This window comes from Castanea sativa, chromosome 6 (assembly GCF_040712315.1).
Source record: "Castanea sativa cultivar Marrone di Chiusa Pesio chromosome 6, ASM4071231v1".
Taxonomy (NCBI): domain Eukaryota; kingdom Viridiplantae; phylum Streptophyta; class Magnoliopsida; order Fagales; family Fagaceae; genus Castanea; species Castanea sativa.
In genome coordinates, this window is record NC_134018.1 from 16,819,082 (window position 1) to 16,837,490 (window position 18,409).

The following is an 18,409-nucleotide window of genomic DNA, read 5'->3' on the forward strand; positions in this document are numbered from 1 at the left end:
TTCTATTATTCAATTTGATACATTTTATTTTTATTTTTATACAAGATAGAATTTCTACTCTAGCCTAATCTAAGTGTATATGTGTGTGAAGTTCCATCCTGAAGATTTGAACCCCAGCCCTTGCCTCCCACACCCTACAAGCATTTATACTTGTGGGGTGACCACCGCACCAAGGGTGCGCAGTTCAATTCGATACATTAAAATAATATATATATATATGTGTGTGTGTGTATATATATATATATATATATATATATATATATAAAAGACATTAATAATATATTAACACAAAACTCATCTAATATACAAAACACAACCCAATGGCTGTGGCCACCAACCAAGAACCAAGAACTGCCGCCACAACCACCAAATCCTCTACAACTCAAAACAAACACAACCAAATACCCACAACAAACCCACAACTACCAACAAGAAGTCAACCGCCACAAACCGATAGCCACAATCACGGGAATTCTCCAACCAATTTCAAATCCAAAAACTGAAAAAAAAAATCCAAATCCTCCAACAAAATAGAAATTAAAATAGAGAGACGAGGTTGCGGTTGCTATCATGGTGGGTCTCTGTCGTGGGTTGGGGGTCGCCTTCTCTGTCGTGGGAGGGACACCCAAAGAGAGAAAGGGAAGAAAAAGAAGACGAGAAGAAAGACAGAGAGTGACAGAAAAAAGAGAGAGAAATCCAGTCGAGAGAAAGAAGAAAGAGACACGGTCTAGAGAAGAGAAAGAAAAAAGAAAGAGAGAGAAGAAAGAAAGTCAAAGAGAGGAGAGAGAAAAAAATAAATTTCTTTTATAGCATTTGTGTTTGTATCATTCCAAATTTGTAAAGATACTGTTCATCTATGCCAAATTAGTTGGCGTTTAGAACACCTCATGTCAGAGGTTTTTGGTGTTTGGTGTGCTAAATGCCAAATATTTGACATATGACACATCGAATGCCAGTGCAAAGCTAACTTTCTAATGCCAAAATTCACCAAACTTAATATCTTAAGTGGGTTTATGTAGCTTTTTCTTGTTTAGCTTTTTCTTTTTTAGCCTTTTCTTTTCATATAGAAAAAAGTTATTTTTGGAGTCAAGATAGCGTTTTTTGTGTGAATAAAATGTTAACGTTATGGTGATTTCACAGTAGGAACTTGCGTGTTTGAATTAGTGAATAAGATGAATGACTAACAATATCAGTTGTATTTGTAAATAAAATGTTTGTTTTTTTGTTTTTGTCTTTCAAAATAAAATTTACAATCTAACTCAAATGAACCTCTCAATTATACATTTCAATGCAAAGGTAGATATATAATGCCCATCAAGATGCTTAAGAGACCTCCTAGAGCTGAGGATGATCATGAAGATAGTTTAGTTTTGTCGAAGAATGTTGGAAATAGTAGCTTCCAAGTTGCAACACTTGTAAATGCTATTGCAGGTAATGGCCTCTACACTTTGCTTTATGTAAACTATGTTGCTATTATAAGTACTTTTTTTTCCCTTTAATAAGTTTGTAATCTTTTTATTTTCCCTCTCTTTCTCTTGTTTTCATGAGGAGAAATTTTCTCATTTCTATAATCATTGCTTGTCACTTGAAAGATTCATTTATAATGTGGAAAGTTTAAACTAATTTATCATTTGTATCCTTTTTTAGTGTTTATTTCTAATAAATTACCAATTCTCCGAAAAGCTTAGGTTATGTTTGGTAACCATTTTTGCTTTCAATTTTCAAAAACTTGTTTTTGGGGATATAAAAAAAAAAATTCTTTTATTTTTGAAATAAAAAAACTTGTTTGGTTAGTTGAAATTAAAAAAAAAATTGATGAAAAAAATAGAAAATACTAAAATATGTTGTCACTAGGATTTGAACTCTAATGCTAACTCATTAAATGAGACTGATTTATTAAATTAAATGCATATTTTTATTGACTTTTGAAAATTAGAAACTGAAAACAACATTTTGCATGTTTTCAGTTTTCTTCACAAATTGAGTGTTGAGAATAGTTTTTGTTTTTCGTCTATTTTGGGTTGCCAAACAAGTTTTTTAGTCTAAAAAAAGAAAATTGTTTTTGAAAATAGAAAATAAAGGGAAAAAATAGTTACCAAATATACTCTTGAACTATTAAAAAATAGTGAATTTAATTATTTAACTATAGGTCTAACACTCCTCATATGTGGGCCTAAACTCCCTCCTCAATAAGTGGGCCCAACTCAGAAACAATAAAAGTAATAAGAAAACTTCAAATTTAATTTGCTTGCTTGAGTACCAATAGGTAACGATTTCTTAATCCTTACCGCTTTTCACTAAGCTCCATCACCACTAGATTTTAGCGAACCATTTTAAGGGGAGAGATTTTTAAATGACAACTTGAAGTTCAATCAATATACTTCTTTTATCTTTAAAATAGTTGGTTAAATGGATTATAAGTAGTCTCAGACCTCTTCAATATTGAAGAAGCCATTTTAAGCCTTTAAGGTTCAAATATGACTCATGTCACATTCTTGGAGAATACGAGTGTGTACAATTTGCAAAATGTACAAATGTAAATTATCAATCATAAAATATGTAATAAAATGCAATCGGTATGACGCTTAACTATCGACCATCTAACAAGGTAATAGTAATTTCATTGGTTGAGGATGATTGGTTCTTGCTTGATGAAGGTGATGTTTTTCCTACATAGAAACATGGCTCTTTGGGTTCTAGTAGTGAACTCTCACTATGCAACATCATAACCACAAATGACATGTTAGGCCGATCCTCATGATGTTGTTGCAAACATAAGAAACTGATATGGAGGCAACGTTCAAGCTCTGACATGATGCAAGAGTCCTTTAAGCAAGTATCAATTAGTTCCAAAATCCTACCTTCTTTCCATGATTTCCATGCCTAAAACATTTGAAAACTTCTTGTCATTGTTTGTATCATAATATGTATAAAAAAAAAAGAGAAAAAAAGAGTTAAATCTTCAGAGAACTCACATGTCCAACAAGGTTCAGACTATGGTCTCGATGGAAAGACCCTCGATTTTTCTTTCCACATATTATCTCCAACAATAATATTCCAAAACTAAAGACATCAGACTTTACTGAAAATAGGCCATCAATGGCATATTCGGGTGCCATATAACCACTGTAGAACACCATTAAGAATGAAACTCTTTGATTAGAAAAAAAAAATTGTCAATAATAGAACATGTTAAAAATATGCAAAATTATACTGTTGGTCCCTGAATTTTACCTTTGAATAGGAATTGATCCCTCAAGTTTCAAATGAGCACTATTGGTCTCTCATGTTTCAAAATTGAGCATTGTTAGTCTTTTAGTCAACTATTGTTAGTGTTATTGCCTATGCAATTAACTAAACAATGACGTGACATCTTTTTCCATACTTATACAAGCCAAAATAAGCAACATCAATTAAAAAGTCAAGTCAGGTCCATATAAGTAAAACAAAAGGAACAATACCTTCTCTATGTCGTTCATCCCTCATATCTTTCCCTCCTCTATCCCATATAAATCACAACCTTCTCTCCATCATCAACCTCTGATCCTTCACCATTCCTAGACCTATGGAGCTCTTTGAAGCAAGTGAGATGGTCTTGTTTGGGCTGAAGTAGGAATTGAGTTTGTTGACTAGATTAGGAAGTCAAAGTCGGAGCATATCTTAGTAAGGATGTGGTTGGTCTCCTTGATGACTCTATAACTAAACTCATGGGTTCAACTATGGCAGAGGGTGAAAGAGGTGGATATCCATTACGATCTTTGATGGGCATGATAAACGAAGGTTGGGACGTGTGGGTTTTGGGTGTAGTGGAGGATGACAAAGGAGATGATTGGGAGACTCTACAGATACCCCATTTCGTTTTGGCCTTAACTTGAGGTCTCTGACCCTACTGACGAAGAACTTAACCGCTACCAAAATTATCAGCATCATATTTTAAATACAAGCCAAATTCATGGCCATAAAATACCCAAGTCTTGGCCTAAAACCATTTTTCTATCCCAATGTTTAAATTTGCCCAAAGTGGCATATGCAAGGAATTGGTAGGGGTATGCACCAATTTACCAGTGTAAGCTAATGTGGGACAGCAAGCCCAATTTACTCTTTTTCCATTTTGGTGAGATTTTGAGTTAACTAGCCTAATCATCTGGCTTGTCAAACATCTTGATGTAGAATAGCCCACCATGACCTTCCTGGACTCTCAAGGACACCTAAAATTGTGCAAGACAAAAAGAGACTAATAGAAATCATTTGGGCGATGGAGTTAAAATTGCATGAAATTTGGCAGGTTGAAAGGAAATGGTCTTCTGATCAATAGTTGTCACTTTGCCACAAAGCGTGTAATGATTTTGGCAATTTCCTTCACTTAGCCCTCGAAAACAGTGATCTTGCCGTTTTTAGTAATTTTTAATTCTATAATTATTTTTACCTTTAAAGTCATAATAAAGTTCCGCTTATTTTGGGATGACCCTTAAGGTCAGTAATTTATGATTTTGCATTTAACTCAAATTTACCATTTTTGGTAAAATTTGGTATTTTGCCACCTAATCCCGTAATTAGTGCAAATTAGGGTTTCAGACGTTTCCTAATCGTCCTAGGATTTTACTTCTTTTGTGTTTATATGTTTTGTAGCCTCCAAAGCCAAATCGAATTATTCTTAATAAAATTTAGAGTTTTTCTCAAACCTTTTCTTTAGTGGATTCCAGACCTATTACTGTGTGGATTCAAGGAACCCTTCATGGATTCAAGGTTTACTACTAGAAACTAATAGTTTAGTTTTTGTTCCATCAAAAAGAGTATCGTGTACGCTTTCTTCAGGCTTCTGCAACATCACATCCCATTAAAACCTTAGGGCCTAAAGAAAAATTGGCCTCCTAGCTTCAAAGAGTGCAAGAACAGTTTTAGTGATCATTTGATTTAGTTTTCTAACATTTAGTTGTTGAAAAACTAATCTCCTTCTCGTATTCTCAATTGCATTCACCATCACTTCATTGCCCATACACTTGTGAAAGGACTTTTGCCTCCCAAGACGTTCAAGGATGAATTTATCTTGAGTTGTGGCTTTATACACATCGCTGCGGTAATTAGTAAAACACATCCCTTTTTAAGGTGTTAAAGGTTGAGGTATGAATCTGTCCCATGATCCATATCCTCTATATTATTATTTTTTCTTTGCTTTGACATGTTTACATGTTATTTCATGATTTTTGTCCTTGAAGTAATGATGGTGTGTGATAACATGTTGTTCATTGGCTACTTGCTGCATTTCTTACAAAATCATGTAAAATTGTAAATCTGCTCAAAGTGGCATATGCTCGAAATGATGGGCCTACACGTCTATTACTCGGCATATGCCGGGTCTTGACAAATCAGGTTTATGCCAATTTTGTTTAGCATACACCTACTTGGACAAAACCCAATTTGACATTTTTTTTTATTAAAATTAAATTATATAAGGATGTGGTATAAAACTCAAGTTTTACCCTCCAATCCTAACATGCCACATCATCATATTACATATTGAAGAATAGACAAAATCACACTCAATTGATTCTAATATCCATTTGGAAATCCAACTTAACTGTGAGTTTATTAAGATGTTATTATGTGTGGTAGGATGTATTGAGTTTTAAGTAAAAAACTGATGTGACAATCTTTTATTGGTGGTGTAAAAAATGAGTTTTATACCCCATGTTTTACTTAAAACTCAATACATCCTAATACACATAATAATAGTTTAATAAACTCACAGTTAAGTTGGATTTTGAAATAAGTATTAAAATTGACTGATGTGGTTATGTCTATTCTTTAAATGTAATATGATGATGTGACAGAAAAATTGATTTGACTTAAAATAGAATGGAAACTTTCTGAATACAAGTCAATCCTAATTTAATTAATCAAAGACTAATTAGGTAATTTTCAAGAGGAAGTTTAATTAATCTTTTAACTTTAACTTAAATCCTATTTGAATTTGAATTAAGAATCTAATAAGAAAACCCCTCACTCTATTTTTAGAAGACTACAATATCTAGATTTAAATTGGTTCAAGGAAAGTGGGAAGTTAATTAAAGCATGCAAGATCATCGATGAAGAATGAAGACCACTTAATTATAATAAAGGAAAACATTAAAGATTTAATGAAGACTCCACATCAATTAATTCTTTCGTCCTTCATAAGACTTAGGATCCGCTTGATTGGAGGGGTGGAAAAGTAGGAGGATAAAAAATGATGAGAGGTTAAAAAAGTGAGAGGATAGAGAAGATTTTAATTTCCCTCTTTTTTGTTTGTTTGGGAGTGGAATAGTGGAGGGATGAAAAAAGTGAGTTTGTATAAATTTACTCGTATACTCTTGTTAGAAAATGATGCCCAATTAAAACAAAAAAGTGACAAACAACCAAAAAAAAAAAGCAATCACCCAACTTAATTTTTTAAAAATCGAATCTCTAGTTAAACATAAAAAAAAAAACAAAAGAAAAGAAAGAAAAACAAAACAAAGCACTATCGCACCCACGGCCCCACAAAATCAAAAGAAAAAAGGGGAAAAAAAAGAAAAGAAGAGGCAACGTCCTAGGAAAGCAATAGAAATAATAAAAGATAAAAAAGAAAAAGAAAAGAAGTGCCCAGGAAAGCAAAAGCTTAGGGAAGAAGAAAAACTTATTGCACATGAGCATTTTCGACAATCAAGAAAATTATACTCCCCTCCCCCCTAATTTTCACCCCATTTTAGGGAAAAAAAACATTTTAGTGGGTACGAGAGAAAACACCTGGGCCCCACCACATTTTTTTTCTCTCCCCCTCTTAACCAAAAACCGACTAAAACTTCTTTCTCTCCACTTTTCTCTTCTAATTTTTCTATCCTCCCTAAAATCCTTCCAAAAAACATACCCTTAAGCATTCATCATCCTTAACATTCAACTCTTGTTTGATATCTACATTACTGTATATTTATGCATTCACATGATTGGGTATACACAAGCACACTTGAGTGCTTCTTTGCACTTTGTGTTCACTTATTTGGATGATAACGTGATCTTGTATTCATTCTCACTTGATTGATCACATGCTTAGGTGCCTTTTACATGTCTTAATATTTATTTCTTCACATGCTTGCTTGCTCCTCCCATGACTTGTTGTTGAACTCTAGCCCTTAGATACAAGCATGCAATCATTATAGCTTATTATATAAGCTCTATCTAATCTCAGATTTAGCAACAATATATGAAGGCTAGCAAGAAGGAACTGAAATGGCGACAAGTCAAAAAGGAGGTAGTACAACCCACAACACTCCACAGACTCTAAAGTGAACAAAGTAAGAAAGATAGCTTCTTCTTATTTTTGGTGAGTTGGAGCTTTTATAGTTTTTTAATTGAAGTGGTTGCTTTTTATTGGACCAACTTAGTTAAAGATGCCACATCATTTTTCAGTTAGCCATATAGGCAATGACACTAACAACACTCATTTTTTAAACTTGAGAGACCAATAATGGTTGCTTGAAATTGAAGGTACCAATTGTGCTCACAAGGCAAACTTAAGAGACCAATAGTATAACTTCACCTAAAGAATGCTTACTAAGTTCCAACCACTCTGTTTGTATTTCCTTCAATTTGATCTCCACCAAAGGTCTTAGCCATGACAAAGTCGGAAATTTTTGGCTTCATCTTACTATCGAGTAAAATGTTACTTGCTTTTAGATCTCTATGTATAATCCTCAATCTAGAGTCTTCATGAAGATAGAGAAGCCCACGGGCAATCCCACAAATAATGTTGAAGCGCATAGACCAACCTATGATATTAGATCTCATTTGATCTGTCAAGTTTCTTGTTTATGTTAATGCTAAGTCCAACTTGAACAATGAAACAAGAAATTGAAATTTCTTTGAATAACAATAAAAAAATTGTCATGAAGTTTGGCAAAAATAATTAAGTTTTGAGAAGTTCTAACCAAAAATGAAGGAGTCCAAGCTTCCGTTGGACATGTATTCATAGATTAACACTTTCTCCTCTCCTTCAATGCAATAGCCCAAAAGCCTAACAAGATTTCGGTGCTGTAATTTGGCAATCGACTTAACTTCATTTTTAAACTCACTCAATCCTTGTCTAGAATTTTGTGAAAGCCTTTTCACAGCAATTTCTTGTCCATCTGCTAATATACCCTAAAAACTCACATTTGCAAATAGATTATATTGATGTTGAATATGATGCAAATTGATCTATTAGAGTTACCTTATATACGAGTCCAAAGCCACCTTCACCAAGCTTGTTATTGCTTGAAAATTTGTTAGTGGCAATAGCTATGATAGCTAGGCTGAAGAATGGGAGCTCCAGGTCTTCACTTTGGCCATCAATATTCTGGTCTATCATCCCTTTATCCCTCATTTTCTCTGATAAGAGCAAGATGAGTTTCACATTATACATAAGAAATTAGAATATGGCAACTCCAACTGATTAGTTTGGATTGAATGCACGTTAGTCCAGCCTAAACTATAAATTGATCATAAGCCATTTTAACCATCACCTGATGGAAACCTTGTTCCCTTCACTATGCTACTCGCATAATGACAAGAAACCGTTTAAATTACATATTATGATTTTAACCTTTATAGCGTAGAAATAAATCGGGAAGTTGAAATCTTTAGTTTCAAACCTCAAGCGGGGTGTTTCAGCTAAAGGACTTGACACTTTATGCCCCCCAGATGGACATCATCTTTTACTCTTGAAATTTGTGTTAGTTTGATATAATATTAGTACTATACACTTCTACACACATTTTGGTTACTACATTTTTGGAGCTTCTATTTTAATTCCTACATTTTTAACTCGTGCTTAATTAGTTCCTACCGTTATTTTAGTAACAGAAATTGTCTATGTGACACAGAGTGAATAGGTGGCATGTTAATGCTGCTGAATAATAAAAGAAAAAAATGCTAAAGTTACAAGCTATCTTGCAAAATTTTTTACAAATTAATGATGTGGTGAATAGTAATTAATAAGTGAAAAAGTGGCATTAGTGTTTACAAACATTAAAAAAATGCCTCGTCAACATTTGATTTGAAAAAAAAATTAAAAAAATCTTAATATCTCAATTTTTAAGATAGAAAAAAATGGTAGGAATCCCAAATTTTCTTGTATTTTTTTGAACCTTGACTACCAAACACAATCCTAGACTAGTGACATGCTTGACTTGATCAAAAGCAATCAAGAGCCAACGCAATTTTTCTACTTTACCATGATATTTTTTCCAAAGTTGGTCAAAGAAAGTAATATTACCTCTGAAGTTTTTTCTTTTGCAAATGCAGTAGGCAATCAAGAGCACCCCAAAAACTACGGCGATGACAGTGGCAACTACAACTATCACCTTCATCTTTTGCTTGTCCTGGTTGACTTAGCAATAGCAAAGCGAAAGTATTTTAGATGCAGCAGACTTTAATGCCATAAAACCAATGGAAAAAATGATGATACAACAATTTTTTTATAGAACAAATGGTACAACAAAAATTGATTTTTGGATTTCAACTAGCTTAATTCGTAAAATCTCTTGCGGTCGAAATTCTATTGTATCTAACAAAAAAAGAAAAGAAAAAAAGAATGGCATTTCAAAATACGAATTAAAGAGCAACGAAGACAATAGGCCAATACCTTTCTTTGAAGCAGGCATTCGAATATATAAATCCTGCCCGTTAGCGGCAACCTGTCTAATATCAATTAGATCTCCATACCAGAGGGCACAGCCACTTCCTCCATCTCTAATGTCAGTGTTGGAATAAGCCATACAAGAACAGTTGTTCAAACATTTGACTCTGCATTCGTTAAGATTCATACTTTTGTTCACCCAAGAATATGTGGTATCCGGCAACTTGAGCCCAACAAATTTAACAAACCCAAATTTATCTTTATCATCGCAGCTCAATTCCGTAGTGCGTACACATCCCTTAGCCCAGTCGTCTGGGTTCCATCTTTCGGTTGACCTAGGCTTAAATCCTTCTATACACTGGCAGATAGGTGACTCACCAATGATACAATTTCCATAAGCACCACATAAATTATAAATGTCACATTTGTCTTGTGGTTGAATCATGTACGGGATCCATTTTTTATCTGCTTCGATCCATATGTAGCGCTCGTACAAGTACGAAGTTTGGTTCACAACTGCTCTGGTGATTACAGAATTTTTAATCGTGTGGTATATGAAATATACCTCATCCTTGTTGGAGACAAAATCGAAGTCATAAACCTGGTTGGCCTTTACCCCTATTGCACCACTGAAGCCAATACCATTCCACGGGCCAGTCCGGTCGTAATTCTTGGAGCCGTTCTTCATGACTACCTCGGGGTAGTTGTGAAGTTCAATCCCACAACTCAGTTCTCCAGGAGATGGATCATCTGGACTCTTCCATGCAGTTAGGCGCCTTTCGAAACCAGTCCTTAAGTCCCATCCAAGCTTCATCCCTGGTAGCCATGTATCAGAAGGATAGTCAAAGCTTTGCCACAAATAACTTCCTGGGTTTTCTTCATCCTCTTCTCTTAATACTAGATTTCCTGAATCTAAAAGCTCAACAACTGGACTCCCCACCTCTTTTGTAGAACTCGCAGACCAAGCAATAGTCTTATTCTGGCTGAGAAGAACAAGACTACCTGAACTGTTTAACATCAACACGCCAGACGAATCTCTGATTGGATTGCGCCAGTTTGCTACCCAAACAACCGTTCTAACTGGGATATTGTTGTACCAAATTCCCAAGTAACGGTTGGTGGAATTTCCTGTACTGAAGAACCCAAGGACAAAGCTTCCATTTTTAGAGACCAAATTTGTGCCGTCACTGAGGGATTGAGATTGGGTAATTCTGTCAGCAGCATCCGAAAATACAAAGTAGAAAAGAAATAAACTGGAACTCAAAAACACAAAAGCAAAGATGCCCATTGCTTTCTGTTCTTAGAGCTCTTAGCCAACATATTAAAGTTAAACCCGAAATGATGAGCGAAGACTGTAAGTCTATAGCATAGAAAGGCCATGCGTTGACTCAAGCAAGTGGCTGTTCTTTGCAATTTCTGCAATTTGTTGTGAACAAAAATTTCCACATTACTCCCTTCTACAGAAGTCGCTTTTTTTGTAGTTGGTCACTTTGTCCTGATCCTTAATTTCCACATTACTCCCTTTCTTTGCAATTTCTGCAATTTGTTGTGAACAAAAATTTCCATATTACTCCCTTCTACAGAAGTCGCTTTTTTTGTAGTTGGTCACTTTGTCCTGATCCTTACTTTTGCACTAGGGTGTGAAAGAAAGGTCAACAAAGGAATGATATGGTGAGCACTGAGCACTAAGATTTGAAATAATAGAGCAGAATTCACGAATATTCTTTGATTGAGACGGATCAGGAACTGTGCATTATCACACATTCAAATGGGAACTAGATTTTTGTCATTTTTGTTGTTTAATGACTTGATCCAGGCCTATAGACAATTGAGAGAAATGTACATTATGCAAAAAATCTCATCTCCACATTCCATCCTACGCTCTATGAAGGAATTTGTTCCCAGGCTCTCCGGAGTATACTATAGTTAATTGAGAAGAAAATTTATGTTCTAGGTTTCTCACCTTGACTGTACCATACTCTTTATGACTACCAAATTTCCCACAAGTAATGGTAACTAAGCTAGAGATGAATATAAACTGAAGTGCCAATATTGTCAAGCGCAGGTGGGAATCTTATTCAACAATAGACATATAAGAAAAAGTGTGCTCATTGATTTCCAGTTTTACACGTCTTTGACTTTTTGCTCCCTCTGTTTCAAGTTCAAGAAAGAACCATATGCCCCTCTCCTCCCTTGGCGTTAATTTCTTCTTCTTTTTGTCTAAACATTAGGTATAATTTTTTTATAAAATATTTTTTTATGCAACCGGAGTGTGTATCAATTTATACAGATACTATTTTCTATGCTTAATTTTCTTTTCTATCAAACAAAAAGTTTTTCATCGTTTCACCTTTGCACGTCCAACCAAACTCACATAAAGAAAAACTAAATCCTTTCTATGTACACCATTTTCTATTCCTCCATTCTTCCATTCCCATCCTATCCTGATTTTCCTTGCATGTCATCATCATTTACATTACCCTCATATTGTGCAAGCCCTTGTCACCTTGGATCTATAACACGTTAAATTCGGGAATGTAGGTCACCATTTCGTTGATTCACTTTGGTGAGGTGCCGGTGCAATGTATGTTTGGTGTATGAACGGGAATATACTCGTGGTCAACAACTATTTCACGCAGTGGGAGATGTACGTTGTTGGTGATTTTTAGTTTCTGAGTTATACTTTCTACTGCTTTGCTATACCCTAAAGCCAATAATTTGGTTTTTTTTTTTTTTTTGGTTTTCATTGTATATCCATTTATTTTTAAAATTTAGAATCAATGTCACTTATTTATTCATATATTGCTAGATATATGTTTGATTTGGAACTGTTCATTTTCTTCCTTTTCAAGATTTGGGTTTTGCTTCCTCAAAAAATGATTTTTTTAATGGAATTTCAACTTAAAAAAAAAAAAAAAATCCAAAAAAGAGTAAGAATAGCATGAATGACTAACAATATTATTTGTATTTGTGAATAAAATTTTTGTTTGTTTTTGTCTTCAATATAAAATTTACAATCTAACACAAATGAACCTCTCAATTATACATTCCAACGTAAAGGTACATATATAGTTCCCATCAAGATGCTTAAGAGACCCCCTAGAGCAGAGGATGATCATGGAGATAGTTTAGTTTTGTCAAAGAATGTTGGAAACAGTAACTTTCAAGGTGTGACAGGTGTAAATGCTATTGCACGTAATGGCCTCTACCCTTTCTTTATGTGAAACTAGCCTATATAGCCCGTGCAATGCATGGTATTTTTTTTTCCTTCTAAATTCAATTTCACACCATCCTCGTGGTCATCGTCAAATCAACATGGTAATTCAAGTTAAAAAATGAAACAACTTATCTTTGCTTTTTTTCCCCCCTAAAAGGAAAAACATACATTGTATTGCAAATAATATTAAACAATTACATCAAGGATAGGTTATTGTTGGACAAAAAATGGAGCTTTTTCCATGCTCTTGTGGTTGTTGCCAGTGCACTGTAGGCTGTAGCTTACTGTTTTGCACTATTATACTTGAATACAATTGAAATCAATAATTAATTCAATTTCTCAATGAATTTGTTTGACTGCCAAATATATATTCAGCTATATATAATAAAACCTTGAACTAAAACTGAACAACATAAAATTACATTTAAAAAAAAAAAGGTAGATTTTTTAATCCAAAATCTTCTCAACTACCTTACCACCTACAAATCATCTCACCTCTCCCTCCCAAATTATGAAGCATTTAAAACTTCTCCTAGAGTCCTAATATTCATAGTTAGGAATACTAAGTGAGCGTTTGGATTTACGCGTCTTCACGTTTTCTGCATTTTCACGTTTTCTGCGTTTTGTTCTACAGTACCTTTTAGACGTGCATAAGCCCCAGCTGAAAACGCATGGATGAAAAAATAGAGCACACAGTTTCATTAAAAAAGCATGCGTGTCGTGTACTGTTCATGGCCCCCAAGCTAATAGTACTGTTCATACACAAATAATCCACGAAGAAAAGAAGGGCAGAGTCATAAACACAAAACACAACGTTCATTCCAACGACTATTTCCTTCTCCAGGAGTTTCTTCTCTCAACTACCGTGGCAGATGTCTTCAATGTTCTCCATCAATGCTCTGTCCTCTTCCGAATCAATGAATTGCACCTACCCACCAATCAAAAACCCATCAAAATAGATGAAACACCTACATTGCAAACCCATTACGTGGAACAAACCCACCCCATCCCCTCTGTTCTTCCTTCACTCTAGCTTACCTTCTCTCCGCTTGGGACGTTGTTGCCGCCACTGTGGGTCTCTGCATTCACGGGTAAGTTCTGTCTAACTTCTCATACTCTCTAATATGTTGGTGTGTGGCTAATATTGTTTTCCATGAGGCTTGAATCTATGGTTTTTTGTGTTCAACGTTTGTGTGTGGTTTTTGTATTTTCCATGACACTAGTATGTGAGTTTCTCTCTCCTTCATGTAATTTTGTGTGTTTCTCTTCCTACCTATGTTGTATTTGGACTATTATGTGAGTTTACTTTGCATTTTTCATGTGGGCATGCATAACTATTTGTTGAAATGCCTCAAAGAGTAAAGAAGGAAGTAGTAGCAAAAATGGGTAAGGGGAAATCGAAGGACGATGGTAATGATGCGAGAACTGATTGGAAAGAACCAAAAGAACTAAAAGCTTTTTGTGATTTGTGTACTGTTCAAGTCCTAGAGGGTAAGAGGAGTGGAGGATTTTTGAAAAGAGAAGGGGTTGATGCAGTGATTAAGCAGCTGGGTGAAATGGGAAAAGTGGTGACTTTCATGAAGTTTAAAAACAAATGGGATCATCTGAGAAAACGGTGGAAGGATTATTGGGAGTGTTTTGATCGTGAGATTGGGTTGGGTATTGATGCTGTAGCTGGGCATGTTGCTGCCAGTGATGAGTGGTGGGCCCAAAAGATTGCGGTTAGTTCACTTTACATAATTGTGAAAAACTCCACCGTCTACAACTGTATATTGTGTTCTAACTACTGGTTGTCCACATGTAGGCATGTCTCGTGGTAGGAACCTTAAAAAAAAAAGGGTTTTTCGAATCTCGACTCCATGGACATCATGTACGGTTGCAACGGGAAAAAATGCATACTACCCGAGTGGTTAAATACCAAAGGAAACCACCGAAGGGTCTAGGGACTCCGCTGATGCTCTTGAATTTGTTGACCCGCAATGTGAACCCTCTATTAATGTTGACCCAATGGAGGTTGAAGGCCCATCATTGTCAAGGGTAGGACCAGCAGTGAATAAGGGGAAAGGCTTGGCAAGTGGTGTCCACCTTTTCAGGTTGATTTGCAAGAAACCAAGAAAAAAGCATTATGTTGTGCAAGAGCTATTCGATTCTTTGAAGAGCATCTCAAATGTTATTGTTGAATCTAGAAGTGTAAGTACTCGTACACTAGGTGCTTCCAAAGCAGCTGCTAAGCTTAAAGCAATTCTGGACATGGTGTTGAGGCTTCCTAGGGTGCAATTGGGTGGTCGCCTTCATTTGTTCAACACCATCTACTTCATGGAAAAAGTAGAGGGTAGGAACATGTTTACAACACTTGAAGATAACAAGGATGTCCAGCTGAAATGGCTAGAGATGCAGTACCAAATGAACCCTCAATTTCATTTTTCTTAAAGGAAAGGGGATTGGCTCGATAGGGTTGGTTAGGCTTGGTGTTGTACTAATCAGATTTTCAAAATGTACCTATTGCACTCTCTTTTTCTTTTTTTTATTGGCAGAAACTATGCTCACCATGGGTGTGATTTAAGACAATGGTTACTAATTAATTGTCATGTAGTGTATGCTTACTTGTTCCTTTTTCTTCAACTATTGTTTATAATTGTCATTATGTTTTTAGTGAAAATTCTTTCTTTTTTCCTTGTGGAGGAGTCAGCTTAATCAGCCAATTGGTTGATTGTGCTGTGACCTGATCTGTTTAACTTGCAGTTAAAATTATACAAGTTACACGCACAAATGCTTCCCCTTACGTGTGCTGATTGTTATCTGCGCATTAATTTTATCATTCTAGATTTATGTATATGTCTAATAACTGAATTCTATAAATTTATAATGGCACATCATTGAGCACTTTTCTATTCTTCTCATCAGTTATTGAAAATCTATTGTGTTTATATGTTGACAGGATCATTTTTTATGAACTTTCGAAGCTCACGTCAAAGCTAGACTTGGTGGTGAGAATTCATTTCTTTTTTTTCAAAATTTTTTTATTTCCATTTTTTAAAATGAACCGACATGTTCATCTTCAATCACAGTAATTTGCAAATGTTTCACATGGTTTAATCTGTTGTCCTTATAAGAGTGGAGAAGTGAAGAGGAAGTGGAGGTGTTTGAGAGTTTCTTAGGGAAGTTTGAGGCACGTTTGAGAAACAATTGCCTCTGCATTTTTGGGTTTGAAAATTGGAATTACCTCAGCTTTGGTGCCTTTTTATTGAAAAGTTGTTTTCTTGTAGAAGGGGAAGTTGTATATGCAATCAAAGAATAGATTTTTTGGACTTGAGATTTTGTTATAGCTTTGAAATTGAGGGATACTAATATGTATGTCCCACTCTTTATCATTGAGTTTATTGATAAGTAGGAAATGAGAAAAGTAGGAAGAATTCTTTGTAAAGATTAGTGAAATTTGCACAGAGGCTTTGCTTCTAGTATATATCAGAATTTGCTTTGATGGGTTGTTCTTTATTTTCCTGTTGTATGTATATATCAAATCATAAAGGCTAAGATGTGGATTTGGATCAGATTCTTGTTGTTTGTCAAAAGGAGAATCCTATTAAATCCGTAGGTGTTGGTTGTGATGATTGCTTCCATCAATGCAACCTGTACAGCCCCATTTGTTGAACTTGCATTGCTGTTAGCTAGACCATACAATTTGATAACTCCTTGCACATCCTTAGCTTCATAAGCCCAAGCACTTCTATTACACCTAGAGTTTCTTACCCCTGCTATCTTGATTAGTAGCTGCCAGTGTCCTGCAGTTGTGTTGTGTTCAACTTCTGACGTGAAGTATATTTTGTTTAACTCATAGCTGATGGAGTAGGCTTCATTTTACCTACAAAAAAAATTTTGAGCTATGAGGAAAACTTCCAATGGATTTGGTTGTATTTCCTCATGTGAGAGATAGGGAAAAATTTAGAGAGACAAAACCACTATAAACACTTTCTCCAAAGAAAATCAAATGTACCCTATAGGTAGTTGAAATGTAGTAATGACCTTTTGTGTTAGGAGTCCAACTGTCCAACTGTATGTGTGCATGTGGGATTGATGGTCAAGGTGTGTGGTGCTGATGGCCAGTGTGTGTGGTGCTACAAAGGATGGTGCTGCAAAGTGTGCCTAGGCTGATGATGTGGGGGGCGTGTGTTACTGATGGAGCATGCTTGCTTAGTTGATAAGGGGTGTGCTTCCAGTGCAGCTTGGGAGTGTATAGGACTGTGTTGCAGATAATAAGTGTATTGGTTAGTTAGCACTATATACCTGTATTGTAGGATAGTGACACGTGTATTACTATAGTGGTGATGTTACAGGTGTGTGTTAACTGATGTAGGAGTTTTAGTTAGCATGCTTAGCTGTCAAGGTTGTTACACAGCTAGCATTGAGGGAGTGGCTGAGGGTATTAGACTTGGAAATGGGTTGTAAAGGATCCACAAAGTAAGACACATGCTTTGCATATAATCTGTTAAGAACATATTTTATGTAGTTGGCTAATTCTTTAACAAAACGCATTTTACTTGTATTTGGGTAGATCTAGGATGTGCTTAATACTTCAAAGAACATGTTGTTCAAGTCTAGTATTAAAGCCATGAAGATTGGACCAAGAAACAAATGAAGAAAAAGGTGTTTACTTGTTGGACACCTACAGACAGCTGCTCGACAGATAGCTATCTATCGAGGTTTAATGAGGCTTGACAGATGCTATCTGTCGAGGTATCTATCGAGGTTACGAAAATTAGAATTTTCAGATCTAATTTTTAGGCCAGGCTTTTGTATTTGTGTAGGGTTTCTTTTCTCCCAACCCTAAGCATATATAAGGCTTATTTTAGAGGCCGTCACATGAGAGAATACAAGAAGAACATATGCAAAAGGTGGCCGAAGCCTTATACTCTCTAATAGAAGCTACTGCGTCTTTGTGCCTTAGGGTTTTGTAACCAAGTGCTACTTGATCTTCATTGTTGATGAAGTGAAGAACTTTGCAACCAACATCTTCTTCTCTAGTTGGTGATTGAAGTCGCATACTGGGATCCAGGTAATTAGTTAGTCACGTATTGGGATTCGTTTATCAAAGGGTGGCGTTCATATATTGAAGAGTTTAGAGGTTCTGAAGTGGTAGAAGGTTTCTACTGTGAGTTCATCTATGGGGATTGTAGAGTCTAGGGACAAAGGTTTTGTACTAGATCTGAAACTTCTCTTTACTATAGTGAATTTCTTTTCGAGAAGGTTTCCCCCAGGTTTTTTACTGTGAAATTGGTTGGTTTCATTGGTTTTCCTAGGTCATCATATCTTGTCTTATTTATTTTTCCGCTGCACTTAGTTTTGACATGATATTAACGTTTTTTTGTTTTAACAAGTTTTATGTATAATAAATCTAATTAACAACTTGGGTTTAAAACTTGTTAATTCTATCAACCAGGGTCTAAATTTCCCAACATAATCCTTAAAAAGCTCATCATCTAAGTTATGAGATACAATTAATCCCCTTAACCATTACTGTACACAGATACCAAGAAGATCAGATGCGTGAACAGCTAATGGTG

The 18,409-nt window shown here is 35.3% G+C and overlaps 2 protein-coding genes across 2 annotated transcripts; one reads left to right on the forward strand and one right to left on the reverse strand.

The window, feature by feature from the left end:
• Nucleotides 1–2,408: 2,408 nt before the first annotated feature.
• Nucleotides 2,409–11,153, reverse strand: LOC142638405 (G-type lectin S-receptor-like serine/threonine-protein kinase At4g27290). Its single transcript, XM_075812440.1, has 7 exons — nucleotides 9,638–11,153; nucleotides 9,269–9,382; nucleotides 8,225–8,382; nucleotides 7,944–8,154; nucleotides 7,571–7,808; nucleotides 2,976–3,126; nucleotides 2,409–2,883 (listed from the first exon to the last, which is right to left on the reverse strand). Exons 1-7 carry the CDS (start codon nucleotides 10,917–10,919, stop codon nucleotides 2,590–2,592), a joined length of 2,448 nt encoding a protein of 815 aa, XP_075668555.1. The 5' UTR covers nucleotides 10,920–11,153; the 3' UTR covers nucleotides 2,409–2,589.
• Nucleotides 11,154–14,230: 3,077 nt separating this feature from the next.
• Nucleotides 14,231–15,278, forward strand: LOC142639549 (uncharacterized). The gene is made up of 3 exons (XM_075813708.1): nucleotides 14,231–14,569; nucleotides 14,653–14,664; nucleotides 14,772–15,278. The coding sequence occupies exons 1-3, from the start codon at nucleotides 14,231–14,233 to the stop codon at nucleotides 15,276–15,278; spliced, it is 858 nt and encodes a 285-aa protein (XP_075669823.1).
• Nucleotides 15,279–18,409: the final 3,131 nt, after the last annotated feature.